General features: G+C 43.6%; 5 protein-coding genes across 5 annotated transcripts; 2 read left to right on the forward strand and 3 right to left on the reverse strand.

The window, feature by feature from the left end:
• Nucleotides 1-675: 675 nt before the first annotated feature.
• PHALS_07887 (uncharacterized protein) lies at nt 676-1,851 on the reverse strand (the record flags this gene model as incomplete). Its single annotated transcript, XM_024721431.1, has 1 exon — nt 676-1,851. One exon carries the CDS (start codon nt 1,849-1,851, stop codon nt 676-678), a length of 1,176 nt encoding a protein of 391 aa, XP_024586531.1.
• Nucleotides 1,852-5,899: 4,048 nt separating this feature from the next.
• On the forward strand, nt 5,900-6,090 carry PHALS_07888 (uncharacterized protein; the record flags this gene model as incomplete). Its single annotated transcript, XM_024721432.1, has 2 exons — nt 5,900-5,991; nt 6,033-6,090. 2 exons carry the CDS (start codon nt 5,900-5,902, stop codon nt 6,088-6,090), a joined length of 150 nt encoding a protein of 49 aa, XP_024586532.1.
• A 2,690-nt stretch (nt 6,091-8,780) lies between these two features.
• PHALS_07889 (hypothetical protein L915_01073) lies at nt 8,781-11,459 on the reverse strand (the record flags this gene model as incomplete). Its single annotated transcript, XM_024721433.1, has 1 exon — nt 8,781-11,459. One exon carries the CDS (start codon nt 11,457-11,459, stop codon nt 8,781-8,783), a length of 2,679 nt encoding a protein of 892 aa, XP_024586533.1.
• Nucleotides 11,460-13,063: 1,604 nt separating this feature from the next.
• Nucleotides 13,064-13,475, reverse strand: PHALS_07890 (uncharacterized protein; the record flags this gene model as incomplete). Its single annotated transcript, XM_024721435.1, has 2 exons — nt 13,064-13,294; nt 13,467-13,475. The coding sequence occupies 2 exons, from the start codon at nt 13,473-13,475 to the stop codon at nt 13,064-13,066; spliced, it is 240 nt and encodes a 79-aa protein (XP_024586534.1).
• A 5,661-nt stretch (nt 13,476-19,136) lies between these two features.
• Nucleotides 19,137-19,605, forward strand: PHALS_07891 (uncharacterized protein; the record flags this gene model as incomplete). The annotated part of the gene is made up of 4 exons (XM_024721436.1): nt 19,137-19,195; nt 19,253-19,375; nt 19,433-19,463; nt 19,534-19,605. The coding sequence occupies 4 exons, from the start codon at nt 19,137-19,139 to the stop codon at nt 19,603-19,605; spliced, it is 285 nt and encodes a 94-aa protein (XP_024586535.1).
• Between the last annotated feature and the right edge of the window lie 2,816 nt (nt 19,606-22,421).

Here is a 22,421-nt window from a genome sequence, read left to right on the forward strand (position 1 = left end):
GGCATCCCCTATTGCAAGACGCCATAGAGAGCCACTCAAGGTCATTGCGGTATATCGGAAGTATCGGAATACGATTACTTAGTCTCTTATAAGCATCCTATGCTTCTCATAAGTTGCTTTGTAGCTGGCAGACTAAAGTAAGTCACAAATTCGCGCAATTGGCATCGCAAGTATGTGTCGAGACACTGTGAAAGGTGTTCATGATTCGTTCTGTTAAGCAAGTACGTGTGACAATCGAAGAGTCTAATTCACAGATCTTGTGAGCTGTAAATCTTCATTTTTAAATCTGTGACAACACATTTCTATGATGTTTTTTACTTCTTTCCCTCCATTCTTTTCTTTGTTGCCATCACCGCCTCTTGAATCTCGACAAGTAATGCGTACGATGTCATCACCACAAAAAAATATGAAGAATTATAGTGCTAGTATCGAATATAAATACAATTTTTTCAAGTAAAAGACGTAAATTTTAAGTTACTCCAAAAGCAAAATTTCAAGTATTGTCAATTTGTATTTTTAACATTACCCCATTTTTGAATGACGTGTCACCTAATTCTTGTTTTCATCTGCAATCTTGCACACTTCAATGGCTCAGAACACTACTAGTCCTTTGTGGAAAACATTATGCAGTTAGAGCGTTAGTGACATTCACCGGACAAGCTCTATATCGGGAATTTACGAACGATCTTCCAGTTTAAGCACCTTCTCGGGTTCTTTCGTCTGTTGATTCATGACTGCATTCAAAAGAGGAAGAAGATAACCTTCATCTTCTACTTCCACCACTGACAAATGACTCAAATCGTAATCAATCGGGTCCTTGATGAGTAGTTGGTAAAGCTGACGGGTCACAAACGTTTTGTCCCAACGGCGAACCAATTCAGAAAGAAGCAACTCTTGGGGTTTCTCCACAAACTGTGACACAATTTCATACCATTTTTTCACAGGTTTGCTCGACAGAAAGCTATCAACGTTCTGAAATATGTTGTCAATCCTCGCTATCGAATCTTTCGCCCACTTTACCCAACTTTCGTCAACTTGCTTTGCGAAGAAAAGTATCTCCCCCACAACATCACTTGATGAATCGAATGATTTCGAAATGGCAAGGTATCGACGGGTGATGCCTTTATTAAGCAGCGTAGTCATTAGCAGCTCAATCGCGTCGTGTCTTTCCTCGATATTCTTAGAGATAAACCATCTCATCAACGTCGATCGTTGGGACTTAGCGATAACGGGATCTTGATCCTTATGAATCCATTGATCAAGCAACACCGCGTCAAATCGCTGACGAATCGCTAAAGTGTCTTTACGTTTTGTTGGATTGTTTGACGACCCGTCGCCTTTATCTGCAAGAAGTTCATTCCGAACCTTTTCGGTAGGACAAATCTTTTCATTAAGAACGGATAGCATAATCTCGTCTTTTGTTGGCGAATCCTCAATGCTTTTATCCCAATTTCGAAATTGCTCACTTTCAAAAAAGTTTGATCTCAATCCAACCTTAAAATCGTCGAAAAGATCGCTTGCACTTTTTTTAAGGTCGTTTGTAACAGCCACGAGGCCTTCTTGAATCTTTGCGGCTTCTTGACGCGCTACCATTGCAACGTCTTGACGCACAAATAATGGAGCGTGTTCGAGAATCACTTCAATCACAGCTTTCTCTGCTTCAGTGTAAGTCGAACTTTCTTCCGTAACGTTCAGAATTGCTGTTCCATTTGGCAGAGTATGATTGTCTTGTTCCGTCAATGCCAAAGAGTGTGTTCGTGCTTTTTGATCGAGATGAGTGACTGCTTCCACAGTAAAAGACCCAGTGTCTAATAGCACAGCCAACGCCCCAAACCAAATGAATCTGCTCATATTCGAAAGAAACTTTGAATTGCACTGGAACCAAGAAATCGTAAATGAGGTCTATTTACGATCATTCATATCAGGACATATGCTATGTTCAGACGATTGTTCTATGGATATTCATTGAACTGATCGGGAACTATACCGTATGTTAAGATTGAAACATAGATACGCATGAGGTCATCAATTGGCTTCAGGATATTGCATCATCTGATTCGCAAAGAAAAGGTTGTTCCATGTGGTTGTATGACTCGAATTCTATATAGAAAGACAAGATCAGTTCATGTAACGTATCGATACTTGAAATTTACCTGCTATAAGCTAATTGAATGATTTGAGGAAGATGACGACATCTGAAGCTTTTTTCCTTAAATAACACATTACCTTAATGATCATCTCAACCGGCTTAGTCCTGTTAGCCTTCAAGATTTGGTTCTATATACAGGTCTTTACAACATCTTGCGCCAGACTTGAGATTTTTGTTAAACCACGTAGACTTTTTGTTTATTACACAAACTTGCAATGTTAATTTTATAATGTATTTTACCAATTGTGTAAGGTGTACAACACAAATTTACGATATTATACTGGCATGTGGACCACACGTGTCTTACCTCATTTTTGTCATGAAAATCAAACTGCGTTAAAATGACAGCTCCATGAGCAGCCAGCCTCGTGTCACTCGGGAGCAAAGTCAAGTGCAATCCTGTATCTGCTCCTCAGAACAGTATTGCACTTGACTTCGCTTCCGAGTGTAGCTGGGCTGATATCGTCAAGTCAGCCAGTGTCGACAGCCCTCGCTCACTAACTCAAAGATATTCCTTGGCGGTGCCAAGAGAAATGCAGAGTTGACCATACTATGTCCAGTCATAGGCATGTACTGCGTAAATCAGCCTCAACTCAGTGCTAAAATACTGCTTAGCATTGCGGTCTTTCTGAGAAAAAGCTTTCGAAGGTATCACTCGCAATACCATCAGTCTGCTCTGTCAGGCCATCGCCGTTAAGCGCGAATATCGATCCAGATCATTTATCACTAGCAAGCTTTGATAGCAAAAATCTTGCCTAAGGGTTAGCATGGATGTCTTTAAACTGTTACTGGCGAACAGACGGCAGCGATATGAGTCATCTTGCTTCTTCGGCGCACACAAAATACCATGTCGGCATTTACATGTGCCACTATAGTTTAACCCGACATCATCCAACTGCATTGCCAACTATTCTACTGGGTGGCGAAATACGCAAACGTATATTGCGAGAGTCTAATCTGCCGAAAGGTTTCGCACGTGAACATATGAGAAGTATTGTTCTCGCAGTGACGACCACAGCTCCGAATGAAGATTGCTCAGTTCCAAGCAGATGTATCCTGAATTGACAAGAGTATACTAGCAGGTAGCGCTATGTCATGAGCTGCATATATAATTCTCAGCCGTTTCAAGCCGGAAAAAATCAAATGCAATGACGTGATCAATCTCATTGGCACTACTTGAAGGTAAAAGCAGCCAATGATAAAATCAAAGCATCACAAAATAGCCCATCAGGACCGGAAAGGACCAAAACCGAAACGCGAAATAAACTAAATTCTAGGGGGTTTGATGCCGCACACTCAGCTTCACTTATCAAAAATTTGAGATCGTTCGAGGAGAACAGTTCGTTATCGTTGTGGTTTGCGTTATGATTATTCCAGAGCTGTCTAAGTCGCATTCAACATTCATCTTGGCATTGTGGCACCAAGCAGCGTACAGCCCGCGATATCCACTTGAAGACCATGTACCGATGCCAGATAAAAGATTTTGCCAGCTCCTGATGCACATTTTTCAATATTGGCCAAAAGCTTCGTTGATTTTGCACCGATCACAAACTTGTCATGTTATATTATCTACGATCGGTTTCTGTACTCTGCAAACTATGAATAAATTCATTGAAAGCGTATGCGCGGATGCGCGATTTGACATAATCAACTTGAAAATGTTTTAGTTGTGTAATACGGACTTTGGGGCATGATGATCCGCTTCAAAATTGTCCATCCCATAGTACACATCGGAGAAAGAGGGTTGTCAGAAATTCGCATTGGTAGCTAAAATATTCACTAACTTGGTGAAATGAATCGAATAACGTTCAACCGACCATACTATTTCACCAAGTTCATCCAAAAATTCAATGTCTGCGCCGATATACGGCTGAATTGAGCTAAGTATAATCATGCTCAGTTACCCACCCGCCGTTTAGTCGTTCTGACAAAGAAGACAGCGCCAGTTTAAGGTTTCACTCCATTACATAAATCTTACTTCGACGTTGGATGAAAGACAGCTTCTAAAACATCTTACTATCCTTAGTAGAATTGATTACATCTGACATAGTATTTGGATCGGGAATCAAGCCTACTTCATGACACACCACCCGATCCGAGGTATGTTGTGGTTCATTACCATCACGCTCTCCAAACGACTTCAAAAGTGTATTGAGGAGATTCGTAACATCCTTGCGAATAGCCTTTCAGCTCGATGCTACAGATGCTTCGCAAGGATTTTTAATATTTGACCGCTCCATAGCGAATAAAGTGCTTAGTTTCTCCTACGAAGTCACGTATCCTCATGATCAAATCTATCGTAAAGCATTTCATAGCACTCATCTTTCAGAAATAGTTTTGAAGCTCTGTAAACTCATCTTTGGAGAAAACGACTTAAGCTCTGAGCACTCATTTTCACATAAATGCTTTGAAGGTCGATCAAAGCTCGGGATGGGGTAATGAGAGAAGAACTTTTCTCCTAGGACTGCCTTGGTCATGCCATTTAAAAGTATATAAATGGTTTACGTCATAAAAGCAATTAGCTATACTGCACCAAACGTTGAATTTGTCGCGGAACATTACATCGTAAGCCATCCTTACTTTTGTCGTGGCCAGGCTCGTTTACTCATGTTCTATAACCGCCAATAGTAGCATTTACATCCTATACGGATATAACCTGAAGACTACAAAATTTTGTGGGTCAGCTTTTAGCTATACACTTTGGAGACAGCCAAATATTGTTGCGAGCTTCTCATGTTGTAGACAAACGCTCAGACTGTAATGTATGGTTTCAAAGTCCGCTTTCATCTTGAATGTGCTCACTGACACTTCTGCCTTTTAATTCAGCGATAAGCAATACCATTACTATTTGATTTGAGCGATCATGTGCAAAATAATTTAGCTAACCTCATGCTATAGATTGAAGACATAGCAGCTCTTAACTCATGCCAAGAGTACCTATCTCCAAGATTCGACAACGCGGGGTTCGCGAGCCTCACCTCGTAATCTGCTCCTTTAAGTTGACTTCACATTGACTTCGACCACCACTACATACACTAAAGCAAATTTGATTTCGAGTAGGTCGCCCTAAGCATACTGATACTCAACGTTCACTCAAGTAGATCGTTGATCTTCCTACGTGCGAGATCGACACTCAAATTGTGCGAGATTGCAACTCATAGGGCAAAATGATTTGCTACTGTCGCAGATGTAATATTTGTGAATACTACGGTGCTGCACAACAGCTAGAAAATTGCCTTTATCTTCTCTACCTAGCAGACGTGGCATGCTCAGCAGCCTTCTCATTCTCCCGCGGTTCAACCTTATCAAAATTATGATCTGAATCTAATGTACATCTCGACAGAGTTTGGGTAGACGTGGTACGTCTTGGTGGAGGGCACATATATCAGGGGATTTTCCATGAAGGGGTTCCTCAAGATTAGGCTTTATTTTTATCTGCGTCAGTTAGAGCTCTCAAGACTTTAATGTTTCCGTATCTTTTATCTCTCTTGACGGGTGGAATAGATTTTGACCACACACGATGAGGCAGTACGAGCATCTGCAACAAATGTCGCTTCAATATCTCAATATTAAAAAGTCTTTTCGAAAACTATATAGCTTTTAAGAGTTCATTGCCGCGCGTGATTACTAAGCTTTGGAACTGTCATTGCGACGACTAAATAACCTGTCAGCAACATGACCGAATAATGGCCATCTGACCCTCTCGTATTCACGAGAAAAAATGATTCGATTCTTCCATCAAAATGCTGAATGCTGAGCTCACGCTGCTCGCTGTGGGTGACAATTGTAGCCACTCATACGTCAATTTTGCAATGCGCGTATACGATAGCTCCTGATAAATGGTGTGTTATATGCTCATTGTGAAACTGGTGACCGTTTCCAGGTTAGCAATTACTACCTCCGATTCCTTACACGCCAAGCGTGTTGTGGTTCCAAGTTAAAAAAGCGCGTAACGCGTCTTGTTGTCCTAAAAAAAGAATCGTATACCCTACGCAAGGTGATACAGTCTTATTCGTCTCGATCTGTGAATGATAACAAGTGCCGCCAGGCGCAACAAGGCATCCATGCAAGACACTTTGAAACGTAGAGTCCACGTACCAATGTAGAGAGAATGAGCTTGTACACTCCATTCGGGAGCGAGACCAAGAACCTGTTAGATATCTACCTCAGCAATGTTTCTACGAGCATATCGTGTACAAGCTACCAGCAAATGACCTTGATGTGGTATGCTCTTTCACTGTCAAATGTAGCTTTTTGTAAGTAAAACGCCTGGTCGACATAACCTGTTGGTGTACGCGCGTCCGCATTGCCTCGCCATACGTCACCATGATGACACTGCGCGTTGGTGAAGCGTTACTTACAGAGTTCGAGCCAGATGCAACATGTGCTGCGTAATTAAAAGATTGAAATGCAAAGAGATTGCGAGCCAAGACGCCGATTTAATTGAAGGGCACGATCGCACGGCTGCCTCGTTAGCCTTTCTTCTAAGACCTGCAGTATGTCGGCGCTGACCCACCTGACACTCAACGTACTTTTGTCAAGATTCTCGAAAGCAGCGTGATAAAGAATGTATTCGGCAGACGATATCACCTCAGATGGACATATCAAATGAGGGAAGACATATAGCCTCGATAAGCGCTATGTATAAGTGACAGCAAATGTAAAAATGGGTAATAACTTATGTGTGCACGTGTGAAATGTGTCTCGATTAATGTCTCACCGCATTTTTAGTCACCTTTGAACAACTCGCTGGTTCTGGATGAGTGATGCCAGTTTGTAAGATGAACTTTAGGTTCATCTAAAATTCGCATTCCTTTAAACCCAAACGTTGTTCTTGGCGAGAAAAATGACTCATTTTGCTATCGTCAACGATTCGAAGCTGTTACTCGACAAGATTCTTCGCGATACTGGCTAACTTCTTCTCATTGTTTTAAGCCGGATCGCTTGCGCGGATTTTGATCCAAATGAACTTCGTTTGAGGCGCATAACACCAGACAGAAATATACACGAACACGTACATCTTCAAGCAGACGATCGAAGGACTGTGTGAATCGCATGGAATGGGGTATTCTTTAAGGAACAGGCACGGTGCTGGACCGAATTGCCGCCACTTTCAAGTTTGCAATAAATATTGCAGTACACGTCGATACAAGCCTTACCCCTTTCATTATCAATTAATTGGCTTAGACCATATTCCATTGATACCACAGCGATCTTGTTGGTTGAAGTGATTGTCAATTTGATTTGGTCAGACCAGGTTTGCACTGTCGCAAAGTCAGAAATTGTCTAAGTGAAATTAAGCATTATGCGCCAGGTCTGGAGTATTACGGCTGAGAACCAGGACATACACAAGCTAGATGCAGACGGGCAGAGGCAGATGAAGCTCATAGTGGGTAAATTGGCCGTACTAAACGCCGTTAGCCTACTTACAAATGGAGTAATTAAAGTCTATACCCTAACTCAATCCGTTCACGTTTGTGATCGGACAGGATTGAATGGTACTTTTATCTTTCGATCAAGAACGCTAACACAATCTGTGTTCTAATATCACACTACAATTCCGCGCTTACGCACGCTTCGTATATGACATGCTATACCGAAGTATTCTCTGTTCTAAGAAAACGGCGAGGTCTGAAGCTGCTTGGGGTCGTTCGGTGGCATAGCTGGGAGCTTCCGATACGTGGCAAGACGTCATAATAAGGCCTTAAAAAAAGTCCAGCAGAGGATAAGTCGTTCTCTGCCTGTACTGTTCGATGCTGGGCGATCCACTTTCATGTCGAGCAAACGGTGGACCGGCAGATTCATCAAAAGTATAACTTGTATATGTTGATAGAGGATAGAGACATTCTCTTTGGGAGTTTAGAGTCCCACTTCAGCGAAACTGACTTACAACTTTGCGCATCTTCAGCGCTAATCTCCGTAAAAAAAATACCAACATCGTAGAAACAACTCGCTTCCCACTAGCCAAGTGGGAGGCTTAGAAGTGATCTCATCCAAATTCTATATTTGACCACGAGCTATAAATTCAGGAAATGGAGATAAGCAGGGCTGTTGACAGAGAACTTGAGGCTATAAGTTTCTACCTCGACGTCGGCATTGCAATTTTTAAGTTTCAAATTCGACATTTCAGTAAGACGTTTTCTCTTCTGAGACTAGCTAGATACTATAAAGTGTCCTCCTTACCCATTAAACAAAGTTTAGCAATCTAGCCAGCATTTCGTGCTTAAGCTTAGGAACTTTGGACCGAGACTCTACCTGGCATGACGATCAAATTCGAATACAGTGAGTCTGCAAAAAAGCGTTGCGATTTCTGCATTAGCAGTCGTAGGTTCGGTGCTGAGCCAGTTCCAGCTGATTGGAACGAGCTTAACGTCATTAGTAGCTCCGCATGACACTCTCTGCTTTTAAAAAATGAGTATGGAGTGTGCAATTCGTGCAGAGGACAGATGGTTGGCAGAGAATGCTTCTTCTTCAGCAAATGGCTCTATCATATGTCTCTAGGTGTCGTGTCGTCACAAACCATTTGTATCAATATAATGTTTTCTGCAGTCATATGTTCTATCAACAATGAAGCGTAAGATGGACACGACTGTCAAAACCAACAAACAAAACTTCACTTTCAAACATTGACTTAAAGATTACTAACAAACGAGGTGCTGTACGAATGAGACCCACTACGACGAGATAAGTGCGAGAGACTCATCCTTTGATGTGACGGAGCTCGTCGACGTGAGTTTGGTGTAGACAAAATCACTTCATCACTATCGTCCACTTCATCATGCATGACAAAGAAACTTGACTCACGACGTGCGAATGGATCAAATCCGGCAGCAGACGTACCAAACATAGCCACACGTGATGGAGGTGGAGGGATGGGTAAGTTTTCTGCAGCTAATGTTTCAACCAAACGGTCATAATTTACCGAATGGTGGTTCACAACACTCCGTCCTAATGCCAAATGACGAGAATCGATTCGCATTTCCGATACAGAAGCACGATATCCTCCTTCTGTTTGTAAGAAGTACGAGGCAGTACTCAAAGCATTAGTCGTACTAATTTCATTTGATAAAGCTTGTGCTGACTTTTGATCCAGTAAAGCCATACGTGTCACAATATTTGCTAAAGCAATCGATGGTTGGATAACCAAGATCCCTTGTGCTTTTAATTCTTCGCTAAATGTGCAATCTGGCACCACAACAATCATTCGAGATGGTGTATTTCCTAGTAATGACGTAAACAAACGAATATTTTCACGTGTACGATCGGCATTGCCCGTAAAGACAACCACATCAGCAGCTGACATGGCTTGAGCATTGTCTCGATCTTTTAATGTATCTTTATACGATATCAAATCACCTTTAGCGTTTCGTTTCAAGATATTTTCATTCATCTGTTGCCACTTTCGAGTACGTTCTTGATCCAAAAGCGGCACATTTACATGTGCACCATATAGCGACAGATCTAAAGCAATTTCAAATGCCACTTCATCATCTCCAATCACGACAGCATTTCGTAGCTTATAAAATGGCAATGGCGCTTTTGGATCTTCGTGATCATGCATCGAGACTTTGCCCGTCATAATTGAAAGTCGACTTGGTCGAACTTTGTACTCTCCAAACTCTCCAGTAGCCGTTGGATCTTTGCCATCATACAAATCTTGATCATCATGTTCTTCAATCGCTCGATCTTTTAACGTTTCACCCGCACGACTCAAACCCATAGCACACAAAACAGGACCAATGATTTGATTCACGACAACAGCTGCTACGATCGTTGCTGCAAAATCAGCAGCCCATGTCTCGTCACTCATAGCTTTGACTTCGTTAGCTAAACCCAGCGCGACACCAGCTTGAGGTGTCATAGTAAGCCAAAGATTATTGTACTGTCGCGGCGATAATTTCAACAAGAAACGACCGCCAACATAGCAAGCAATGAAAATTGCAATGTATCGAAGCATGACGTATACCGACATAAGTGGAATAGCATGAACTACTTGATCTAACTTTAGTGCAGCACCTGTCATGACAAAGAAGGGTAAGAACATGTACGGTGCAGCCGTATCAAGAATCACATGCATGTCATGACGAATTCCCGTGTGATGACCAGCGATACATGCAGCAATCATCAGCACAAGCAATGGCTCAAGCTTCACTTCCCATGACAAACCGTATGCAGCATCAGTAGCTTTGGCGATTGTAGACGTGGAAATGTAAAAGACATACCCCATTGATAACCAAATGAAACCTTTAAGCTGCAATGACGTCTCATGGGTTAAAATTGATGAAGCTTTTGATACATTCTCTTCTGGATAAGCATTGTGTGGATGTGGTGCGTTGTCGACATCAAGTGTAGAAACTTTGGTATCAGTCTTTTGGTTGTAGTAGACAGATGCACCTGGACTATCGTCTACTTCAAGCACTTCACCATGCGTTTGATGCGCTTCTTCATGATGATGATGAGGTTCACCTCCTGGAATCTGAAAGATAGCAAATGTAGCTCCTGCAAGAGCAATTCCCACGAGAATATTTGACATGACAATACTCAAGGTAAAAATTAAGTTTGTCATCGAAACGTCCAATTCAGCACAGTAAATAGAGCAGACAATGCGAGAGATGGAGAATGATAATAACACGACAAATTCCGCTGTCATGGTCGCGCCAAGCATTAAACTTGTGAATGGACCAACGCTATTGAGTTCAATCTTGATAGCCATGACAGTAGCCGGGGAGCCCAACACAGAGATGGAGCCAAACATTAGTGCAATCCCCAATTGACAATTCAACACAAGGTTGTCATAAAAGAAAGCACTTTCCACTAGTAAATGAACGGACGTTAGGATGACCATAGCTGTAATGTAAAGCGTTGAAAGAAGAATGAAAATGGATTTGAGTTGTGGTCGAAGTTCGGGAATGTAGATTTCTTGACCAGCTTGAAACGAAATGAACGATAAGGCCAATGCGCTAACGTAATTTGAAAGCATATTGACAATCTCTTCAGTTAATAAATTCGCAACGAAAGGACCTGCAATGATTCCAATGATAAGGTAGCCAGTAATCAATGGAAGTTTAAAGAATCGAGGAAAAAAGACGGCAAGCGGATGTGCTGCAACGAGAACAATGACAAAAGCGAGTACATTGCGCAAGGTATCAACTGTGTTGTTCCACGAATTAAATGGCACCGTCACGTCTTGATCTTCAGCTGGGGAACTTAATCGACGATCAGTGTTTGACTCACCCGATACGATGAACGAGAAGGTGGTAGCTCCTGCTATCATTAAATAGAGAGCGTTAAACGCACGCTTTGTTTTCATGCTACTCGTTTGATCAAATGGACTTGATGATGTTCACGGCAGATGTAAAAATGGACGGAATAGACAACTGCCTCAATGCGACGATTAACATATCAACAGTTATCGATGCACGACATGGAACTATCCGTGACGTATAGTACCATACGTTTGGACAGTTCGTCTGGATCTCACCGAGATTAGTTGTTGACCATCTATGTAAAATGCACTTACTGGATAGTTGGACGACGCGGAATAATAGAGACAGGAACGTAGGCTTTACGACGCTAAAATAAAGTGGTTAAGAGGCCCATTACAATGCTCTGAATTATTTGGCTACTATTGATTAAATTCTGCCTAGGTGTATGAAGCGAAACGAACAGATCTGACAGACAGGCTCAAGATCGGCTGGTCTCTGCCACGTTGGACACGGCATGGGATTGGTAAGCACTTGGAGGTTTGAATGCGAGCTACTTTTGATCGCACGTCAGGAGTGCAGAGCAGTGGCTTGCAAAATAAGTGGATGGGAAAATCGTTGTACTTTGCGGCGACCATAACTACCGACTTCTCACTTAATATTAGCATTCCGTCCAGAATCTTAAAGGCTCAGAGATGAACTTGCGTGATGCTGAAATGAAGCTTGGTGGACAGAAATGAAGGTTTCTTTAAAGGTTTGATTGAACATAGGAAACGAAAGTAGGAATTGTCGAGGATGAAGAGGAGAATTGTAACAATGTCGCAATGTAGACTTACAAGTGGCTTGTCTGACATATAACTATAAAGAATTTTTTCAAGTCATTTATTGAGTGCATTGTTGTGTGTATACATGAATAAGTTTGTGCTGACCCCGTACTTATATAAAAGTCACACTCTGGCCTCATCACATGAAGGATTGTGCATAAAAATTGCGCCACCGGAACCCACACATTAAGACTATGATTCGATGCCGATAGCTATCCGACTCATTTCGGGACTGGGTTTTGTACCTCTCATTACACTTGTGGGGGGATTCGGTCAGAGGCGTCCAGTACATCCAACTATCCCACACCCAACTGGATGCGGGTTGGTATGGCAGTCTTACCTTTGGGTATAATTGCTCGTCCACTCAAGCGACCTATCTCCGGCTGCTCTGATTTGGATCCTATGGGTATCGAAACAAGTACCTATGGATTGTGCGTGAGAGTTAGCTTCAGTCAAGATTGTTAGTGGAAACCTATGGAATCAAATATTACAATCTGACTTGATAGTAAAGCAGGTAAGCTGGAGGCACATGTGCTGTCTGCCCCGGCAAATTCATTTTTAAGGCAGGCAACCTCGAAATGTGCATCGTTTACGGTTTAATATGGCTTTAGATGTACACAACAAAATCACGAGCTAAGCAAAAGATAACGCACATTCTACCTTGAAGGGCAGTTTTATGTAGAACTTCGAGTACATTGGCTGGATCGCAATCTTTCGGTTATAGCTTGACAATTTGCTCTCACGAAAGAAACACATCCAGATACTCAGTAATCGACAGATACTCAGCAAGGCGATTGACGCGAGCTTGATACTCGCTGGCGACGATGTGTCATATGTGGAAGTTTAAAGAAGAAAAAATTAAAAAAGTTCAGGTAAAGTTCCGTCTTCTAGGACCCGTTCGCGGCCTGAGAAGACCTCGCGATGGTGGTATGCTGTTTGGCAACTCGTGAGCCAGTAGAGCAGTCTATATAAGTGTACAATTGGTGCCCATTCACGGTGAAAGCCGGCCTAACGTCCGTATCTAAGAGCCGCGTCCGCTCAGCTTTGCCGGGTGGAGCAGAAATATAATCCAGAATGAGTCGATTGACAGTAGGACCAAGGATGTGTTTGCTCAAACCCTGTTATCAGCAAAGTAGCACTAACTCATTCATCCCCCAGTATTATGATTCAAAATTTCAGACAGATAGAACAATACAGTGTGGGGGTATTTAGCTCGGGAAAACTGATTCCGGCTGGTGATTGCACGAATGGCAGACCAATAGTATCAATGAATGAGTCCGATGATCTTACTTTACTCATGGCTCAAATTTTCAGAAAAAAAGATGATATTCGGATCTAATTATTGATAGCCATAACAAATTTCACGGCTTTATGCGAGATGTTTTTATGGAGCGCTCGTATGACTTGAGTATATAATGATCTGCACTGGTCGACTTCGACAGTCGAACGAAGAAAAACCGCATGTCCGTATATCAATTACATTGACGGTATCAGCCAATAAATCTGGTGGTGAAAGCTGACAAAGCTGACAATCTGCAACGGGATCGTGTACTTTGCACAGAAGAGGCTTTGACCGCTAGGCCAGTTAGCAGATGTACAGAAAGTGGGTGCGTGCTCTTTCACAAGGAGCGGAATCGAGGGTCTGCAAATTAATTAGCACTGTTAGTATTCTGTGCTATTTCAATAGTACGTACACTTCAGACATTTCTGTTCAGACCAAACGTTCGGCCATGTCCCATATTTAGACAATGTTTATTGTCTGACGTGCGATTAACGACCCACGTACACTTCAGACCCCTTCAACTCGAAGATCCGAAACTCTAAAATACCAATGTTGCGGCACTTATGAAGGTAAGTGAGTTTTATATAGTTATGCTATAGCGTAATCAACCCAACCAAACCAATGGTGTAAGGCTCAAATAGACAAGATTACAAAACTTGCACGCTCCATTTCTTACATCGAAGAGCAATACAGATAGAATTTCACGCACATTTCGTCTCTTTTTAAGAAACACTGCGCAGAAGTGAACGCCTCACAACCATTGCGTATGATATTTTCACACCACTCGCTTTACTTAACCCTGCCTGCTTTGTTGAGCGTTGAAGCGCTGAAAAATCATAACACAAATTCTCCATCGAATGTGCGATTTTCGTTTAAGGAATTCTTGGTAAAGATGTCAATGTATTCTTTACATAGTATGGGTACTGTAAATGTCCGAGTCACGGCCAAACACCCCCACCTGGCGATATTTGACATATCCGTTTCCCGACAAAGCGGGCTTTTTCTGCTTGTCGTCATCGCTGTATAAGACTCGAATACTATGCTTTGTTCATCAACATGGAGTGCTTTTACGCTTTCACGGCAATGATTAGCTCGTTAGTAAGGAACTGAACCTGACTCAAGGAGCGCGGCTTACTTTACTGCATGAGCAAGAGTCTACGTCTTGACCATATTATGTCGTGAATAAAGCTTTAAAATGTCCGAAGTCGCTCGTTGCGCATGTGCATAGATCCTACACGATTATGCGTTAGAGTCTCCAGTTATACCCAGATATCTTCGCCAAAGCTGTGTCATATGCGCTTAAAGTTGCAGCAGTCAAAAGAAACGTACCCTCCGTGAGGACTGTCGCTTGAGTATAGATGGTGACAAAAATATCGCCGAGTTTCAGACTCAGTTCAAGTGCTGAGTGAGAAAGGCGTTGCCTCCCTTGTCTTGAAGCGTTAAGAGACAGTTTTGGTGAGGCTGGCAGTCGTTTAATGCGTGATAAAAGCACGACACGAGCATCGAGGTGACAACCCACCGCCTCAATCAGTCGCTACTTACAGACTACCTTGTATCCATGAGACAGCTGTCACAGCTACTGGCCAACTTCTTTTGTCACCGCTAGGTCAGCACCCACAGAAAAAGATCAAACGTGCGACAGGTCATAAGTGACTGCGGCGTAGAGCAACTTCGCCGAAGCCGTATTACCAGAATCTCGCGAGTTCTTAGACTGCAAATATCACTTTCGCTTTTCTAGGTACTGATAACAGCTTCGCCAATTCATCAAATGTTCCGCGCCAAAGTGGTATGCCCTTTACTCATCGAGTCGTGTCAGCAAAGATATATTCTCCCGCGACTGGCTTTCATTTTCTCTCTTCCGTGTAGCACCGCATAAATAAATTATTTGCGATCGTATCGGCGTGAGTTCGAATCTGAAGTATTCCGGATAGTGATATGGCTTATTGAAGTATGTTTTCGCGCTGTCTCGCTTGCTAGACCTTCAGCGATTCAAAACCGCGTAGTTGCTTCTTTTTGGTCAGCCAGAGGAGACTGCTGAGACGTTGCTTCGTTTGTGTCCGATCCCATCACGTTCGATAGGCAAGTGAGATCAAAGTCATAAACGCCTGAACAGATGGTGAGAATATTTGCAACATTTATCTTCACGTCAGTACATTTAAATGGCTGCTTTCTAGAGGATGGGTGCGTCTGTATTCGCTTAGGTGTATTAGACTTTGTACTAAATTCGTGTATTCGTCTATAACGTATGACCGTGAGAAGTCCAATGTACAAATTACAAAACTGAAGACTTTCATCAGTATTACAGGGTACATGAAGATGTGCCCACTCAAGTACGCCAAAACAATCAGTCGCTTTAATGCGACTGTAGTAGAAAGATGTTGTGTGGTCATGGGGTGCCAGCTAAAAGCAATTCTTTACGTTGAACAAAGCGTGATGAAGTCGCTGACAGATCAGGAACAATCATTTTCCCATTGTCTGATGCTAGTGAATTTGCAAATGGCCTTGTCTAGATCCAAAACGCACTCGATAGTATAGAGCATGATGTGTCACAAATCGCGTCAGCTAATTCAAGCTGGGCGGGTTTACGCAGTGTGCGACAGCAATCTTTTTCCCACAAAGTATGCACAGGCAAATTTTCAGGTTTATGTACTCCGCCAAAGACCAGTCTGGTTTCTACAGACCACGGGCGGTCAATAGCCACCACCTATTGACGACTGTGGCTCTTGGTGGAGTATACAATCTACGTCACAATAATTCTCCATTCGGTGGTCATTGTGTTCGAGAGAACTTCTACCTGGAGCTACTTTTACATGCGCGTTAAAAACAAGCTCACGCGCCTCTTACCTCTATCTCCGCCCGAACCATGTGTCTGACTCAGTCTAGATGAACTCTGTATGTTGATTCCTCGGAAACACTCGTGTTAGCACTGTCCTCTTGGTGATTGTTGATCGTTTAGCAAGAAGGTCCATCTACCGCCGTTATGGAGTTGATCACGGCGGGTGTCTCTGCTCGGGTTTTTGCTGACTCTGTATTTGACAACGCAGTCATAGTAGCGAATGACTTTGTATCTGTCCGTGATTGACATGTCACCGCAAAGTTTCGTCAATCGGTAATCGTAGATGGTGTAAGCCATTCACGTAAATGGGATATGCGTTGTGGACGCATGTACCAAATTGTCGATGGCAGACTTCACAACTTGAGTAACTGCGGAGGATATTTTCCAGAAAGCAATTTGTGCGTTAGGTGTGAGCATCTGCTTGAGGGTGGTCAGCAAATGCTTTCTTAGTAAGTTTTTGAGATCGCTTGGTATCGAATCTGTCGACCTGTTTTTTTTCGAATTCGGGTTATTAGGTGTAACGGGTTTCACGTGCCCTGGTATGAAGGTTGTGGGTCACACAAGATGATGCGATCACACAATGGTGTGAGTTACACAAGATGGTTTGATCACACTAATGCTGTGGCTACACATAAACAAGAAGCTCCCTCACATGAAGCGACGCATTCGTCTGCTCGATGTCTAGGAGCCGCTCCGAGACAGCACGATATTCCTCAACGTGAGGCAGTCGGTGCAAAGTTGCTCCAAGCTCTCGGCGTCTTCCGCACAGTGGTATGCGATCTCGGCGAGATGCTCGACAAGGTGCCGATAGCGACGGACTTTGTCGTCAAGAGCTGGAAAGGCATCTCAAGTCACTGGACGGCGATCGGCCCAGTGGTCATCGTCCGCTGCCATCTCTTCTCGACGAGAACGTTGGTGTTCAATATCACATGGAACGTATCTTCTCGAAGATAATGTTGGTGTTCACTATCACATGGAACGTCTCGTGGGTCGACGTCGTCGCCAAGATCAAACCCAGTATCTTGTGAAGTGGCGGGTATACTCACGACTCCGAGAACTCGCGGGAATTTAAAGTGCCACTTCGGCAAGACTGCCCAGACGTCCTGGACGCTTATGATCAGAAGGATCATAACGTCCCGCGTCGTCGTACACCCGCGCTTCTCGACAATATTCAGGGAAGCCGACGAGCCATGAGTTGAGCTTAAGCTATGGCTACTGCGATAGCAGACTCATCCGTGTGAGCGACCACAGAGCTCGCGGAAGTGTGCTGGGCCAACCCATACGACGCAGGGCGACAATTCGAAGAAAGCCGACGACGCGCCTTAAGTTTAACCAACTCAAATCGAAGATTGCGTTCACCTTCTTGTGGCTCAGCTGTAAGTTGAACAGCGAGGAACACTTCCGGTGCCGCTGCACCCAGCGCTCAAAGAGCACTTCGTCATCTGCAGCGCTTTTTCCAGGGGCAGGAATCGTCTACATCGCGAATACAGAAGCGCCTCCTCGTTTAGCCCGAAGTCGATTGCGGTACGTTTCCGCCGAAATTTCTTGAGGAAACAAGTAACGAGTTCGAAGAGCTTTTTTGTCGTCAAGCTCAGCTTGTGTAGTGGCCGAAGGGCCTATCACGTAGACGCCTAACGATTGAGTGATTGCGTCTTTGGCTTCTGTAGCGATATAGGCCGAGCGGATTCCGCATTCCACGCAAGGGTCAATGACCTACCGTGGGTGCATGTGCAAGGAAGTCGTCTTGCAGATAGCAGTCAGCTGTTGCTTCTGCGCCTCGTCGAGGTAATTGTTAATGACACCACTTTCTCCGGAAGTTAAGAGCTCGAGATCCGGGCACGTCGTTCACAAGGGCTCACGTCGCGTCGCGGAGGCACCTCACCCTCTTCCTTTTCTCATCCTAAGAAAGAAGTATCCGACTTGTTGTCTTCCTCCATAAACTCGATGAGACGGGGTACGTGGTCGGGAGTAGACACCGCGTCTGTGTTCCTGGCTCTGCGAAGCTGTCGCTGACAATGCGCTGCGCGGTACTCAGATACTGAGAGCTAGGCTGCGGTTGCCTTGTAGCCGCGAACGTGCTGTACGAAGTCGCACCACGTGCAGGAGACGAAGAAGGGCTCTACCAGCGGGCACTCTCGGCCAGTGAGGCTGGATGTCTTTAGTGTCATCGACACAGGTCTCATTGGCTAAAAATTCATGAAGAAGGACCTGGTGATGTTGTGGTGTCTTAAGGGCGAAAGTTGAATGTGAGCTGTAGGTGCTCACAATCGTAATGGGGAAGAGTGTAACGGAGTCTCGCAATGGTGCGGGTCACACAGGATGGTGAGATCCCACAATGGTCTAGGCTACACAAGATAGTGTGATCACATAATGATTTGGATTACACAAGATGATGTGACTGCACAATGGCGTGGCTACGCTTAAGCAACAAGTCAGAACGTGACTGGATCAGCCAGTATTATTCATTTAATTATTTTTGATACATAGATAGAAAGTGCTATAAATCTAGATACAGGCGGCTTGGCCGCAAAAAAAGAGAGAAATACAGTTTACATTCTAACCGGAAGAAATAAGTAGCCTTGGGTTAAGGTTGCAGTTTCTTTTGAAGTAAGTGGAATGCGTTCCGCTACACTCGTACCGATTCTTAATATAATGCGGAGGTCACCGACCTTAACCAAGCTTCCTCCAAGCAAAAGAGGTACGGCAGCCTCGCTCCATCGGGAGCGCGCCCGTTCTGACTCAAAACCATCTTCAAAAGTTTTGATGATCGCAACTTTGATGGGATTGCGGAGACGTAACGTTTCCCGCACCCAACAATAAAGTAAATTAGCCAGATTCACCAATGGATCTTGAAGACGACGAGATAGAAGTGGATCTCGCCGCTGTAGGATCGAATAAAGTGTTGGTAATGCACAAATGATTCAGCTGACTCGGCACGCATGGATCTGTAATGTACAGAATGCGATTGCGGGAGCAATATACAAACAAAAACAAGCATGATTTGAAAAAAAATTTGGCTGGCGAATTGGTCGTGCCCATCACTGCAGCGGAACCCAAGCATTGCGCTAACTCGCGTCGGTTGTAAGAAGTTACTATCAAAATTTTAATCGGTCCATTCCACGGATTTTATTTCTTTAGTAATGCATACACGCATGAGCATTCAACTCAAGTACGGACGCGTCCTACATTTTCTGTAGGTCGCCTTTGTCGGGCCCGCTAAACGATCCTTGATATCTCAGGCCCACGATAGTGTCTACGAATCGACTTATGGATCGCCTCGAGTAGCCTCAGTTCCGACTGGACCACCGTAGCCAAGTTTTCAGCTCCCGGACGCGGTTTTGCGCTGCGTTGAGGTCGTCATGCTGCTAGTCAGACTGGCGACGATCAGCCTCGAGCCGAGCACGAGCAGTCCGCTTGTTCTAAACCTTTATCCACCAGTTGTCAGTAAAACCGATATGACTGAATGGGCAAAACTGGTATGAGACATGTATTTTTTAACCATAGTGTGGTCATTTGTTGATTACGAACTGCAATTTCTATTTTTTTCAAAGCGAGAAAGAAATGCAAATGGTCATCCGTTTAAAAAAGCTTCAAATTTTGTTAAAACTTGACTGAATCTGTTTTCCCACTTGAAGGCTATTTAGAACCCGGAAGAACTATCCGAGACGTTTATAAGTCATTTACAAAGAAATTTATTTATCAAAATGGTGCATATACTTCTCAGCTCTCTGGAATGTTACATCATTACAATACCACTCAGCCCACGTGTTGAATGTTCCTGCTACATGGTAAACCGACTAAGCTTAAGTTTATATTACTCTATCACACAGTCCACCTTTTTAAATAAACAATGCAAATACATTTATATAATAATGCAAATACTTTTGAGAAAAGCAATCTGAATATTCAGGTGGCATTCGTATGCAATAGAGTTACCCACATCTCACAATTCTCAAGAAAAGCAAAACATTTAAGATCACACCAAATCAATCGCACGATAATCTCTCTGGCGTCTTTTCACCACCTCACCCACTGCTCGTGAATATCCACGGCGAGGTGTTGTGAATCACACATGAACTGGTGATCCAGCGAGACCAGGTGGTTTGCACCTGTATTAGGCGTCACTACCGCGTGCGCTGACGTGGTTTTCAGCCCTCAGTGGACGTGCCTATCTTGATCTTGCAGTAAGTTCAGGCAAAAACGATCTCCGTGGTGGGTCCATATGAGTAATGCATCCAGATTTTCCTGGCACACAAATAATGGGTCTTTTTTTCGCCACAATTTTCGATATGCGGCTACCAGTCTACCTATATCACGGACCTCTCCTTGGTGAAGCTCTTTCACCCGCATATATACTGATAATTTGGTACTTACGAATATTGCAAAATATACTGCTAAATAATAATGATCGCAAGTCAACGGGGTTTCCGTATCCGACTATTTCATATCGCACGACTACTGATAAAGAAACATTCGAAAGAGGATTGTGCATAGCCACAACGAAACCTTACAGCTGCGTCACCAGACAATTGATCCTCGCTGACGGAATCGATGGAAACCAGTCCTGAAGCATCTCGCTTGGAGATCTCCTTGCAATAGGAAAAAAACGCTGCCTGTTACGAGCAGTCAATAAAACCATAAACAAAAATCAGGTCATAATGCGCACACACAACAGAAAATTCCAACCAGCCATTCTGTTGTGTATGCGCACCATGTTTAAAAATCGGCGTTTGCTCCCGAATAGTTATTATAAATCTAGCTGTTATCAACATGCACAATTTGCAACGTGTCGTTATCCTTGCTGTCACGGAAAGACAGCGCCTAGTTGGGTACAAATAATCTCTCTCATCAAACCGAATTCGTTCTTTCAACGAAGAAAGCGTCAGTGACCACAGACTGTTCCAATGGTAAGGGCCAGGACGATTGGCTCGAAATGGTTGTACTGCTGACACATTAGCTTCGTCCAATCACGAAGAAGATGAGCCATTCTTCTTTTCTATACGGCTTAGCTCCACCAATCAAGAATTACACCTGCACATGTCATATTCTCTCACTTTACCTGTAGAGCTTTGCTGCTCAAAACAGTGGGCTCTAAATGGTAGTGCTGCTGACCCAGCAGCTCCGTTCAAAAGCGACGAGACTGTGCCATTTTTATATCATGTAGAATTTAGCCCTACTGCGCAAGACTCACACCCGCATGTCGAATCCTCTAGCGTTAGCATAGAAAAATGCAGCATATAGTTGCTTCCACTATCCATCAACCATGGCACAGAAGACAGCAGCTCACAGCTATTTGCTCCGTCCCGCTCAAGATACACTCTGGGGACCAGGACATACAGACGTATTTATTCGCCGTAACAGATTATCACTTTAAAGAACACGATATACAATACCTCTGCTACCTGTCGCATCTACATCCTCGCCTCGCTTAAATCATTCTCATTCTAAGCATGCTGACTTCCGGTTTATATTTGTCAAATCATGACGATCCCATGTCTTACGTGGAGCTAAGGCAGCTTAATATTCTCAATAGAGACGCTTCTGCTTTCTAGCAGAGACAATTTTAAAACTCGCCAATGCTGCGCTAGGAGAGGAGTGGGTGTAGCTATTTTTCAGCTGACTCATGACCTGCAGTATCCCAGTCGCACCATGCCTAGAAAGAGATCGTATCCCGTACATGCGTCCAGAACTAGAGAATATATCACGTTGCTGAAAGATTTAAAACACTTGGAGTTCAATTCAATCTCGACACTTTACCAATGGGCCGTTATAAGACACATGATTACCGTTTCCGTGCTTGACATCTTCAATGCATCCGCGTACTGTCTTCTGTTCTCTATAGTTGCGCGTTGTACGTAATCACAAAACGCTGTATAATGACTTTCCATGCCCAATGAAGCCGTGATGTTGGTAGCAACAGCAGACTGCTCTGTGTTGTGAACTGAACCCTTCTCAAAGCTGGGTCTCCTTGACCACAATATAATGAGGTGCAATTGAACCCAGATTCTTTTGTTCAACGCCCTGCACCTTTTGATGTTTGACGTTTACCTGCGAAGTGCTTGCCCGATGATATTTTCACCCTCCATTAGCATTGGCTGAGGTTGAAAAGGGGGGGGGGGGACGCAAA

This window comes from Plasmopara halstedii (genome assembly GCF_900000015.1).
Source record: "Plasmopara halstedii genome assembly, contig: Scaffold_3120, whole genome shotgun sequence".
Taxonomy (NCBI): domain Eukaryota; phylum Oomycota; class Peronosporomycetes; order Peronosporales; family Peronosporaceae; genus Plasmopara; species Plasmopara halstedii.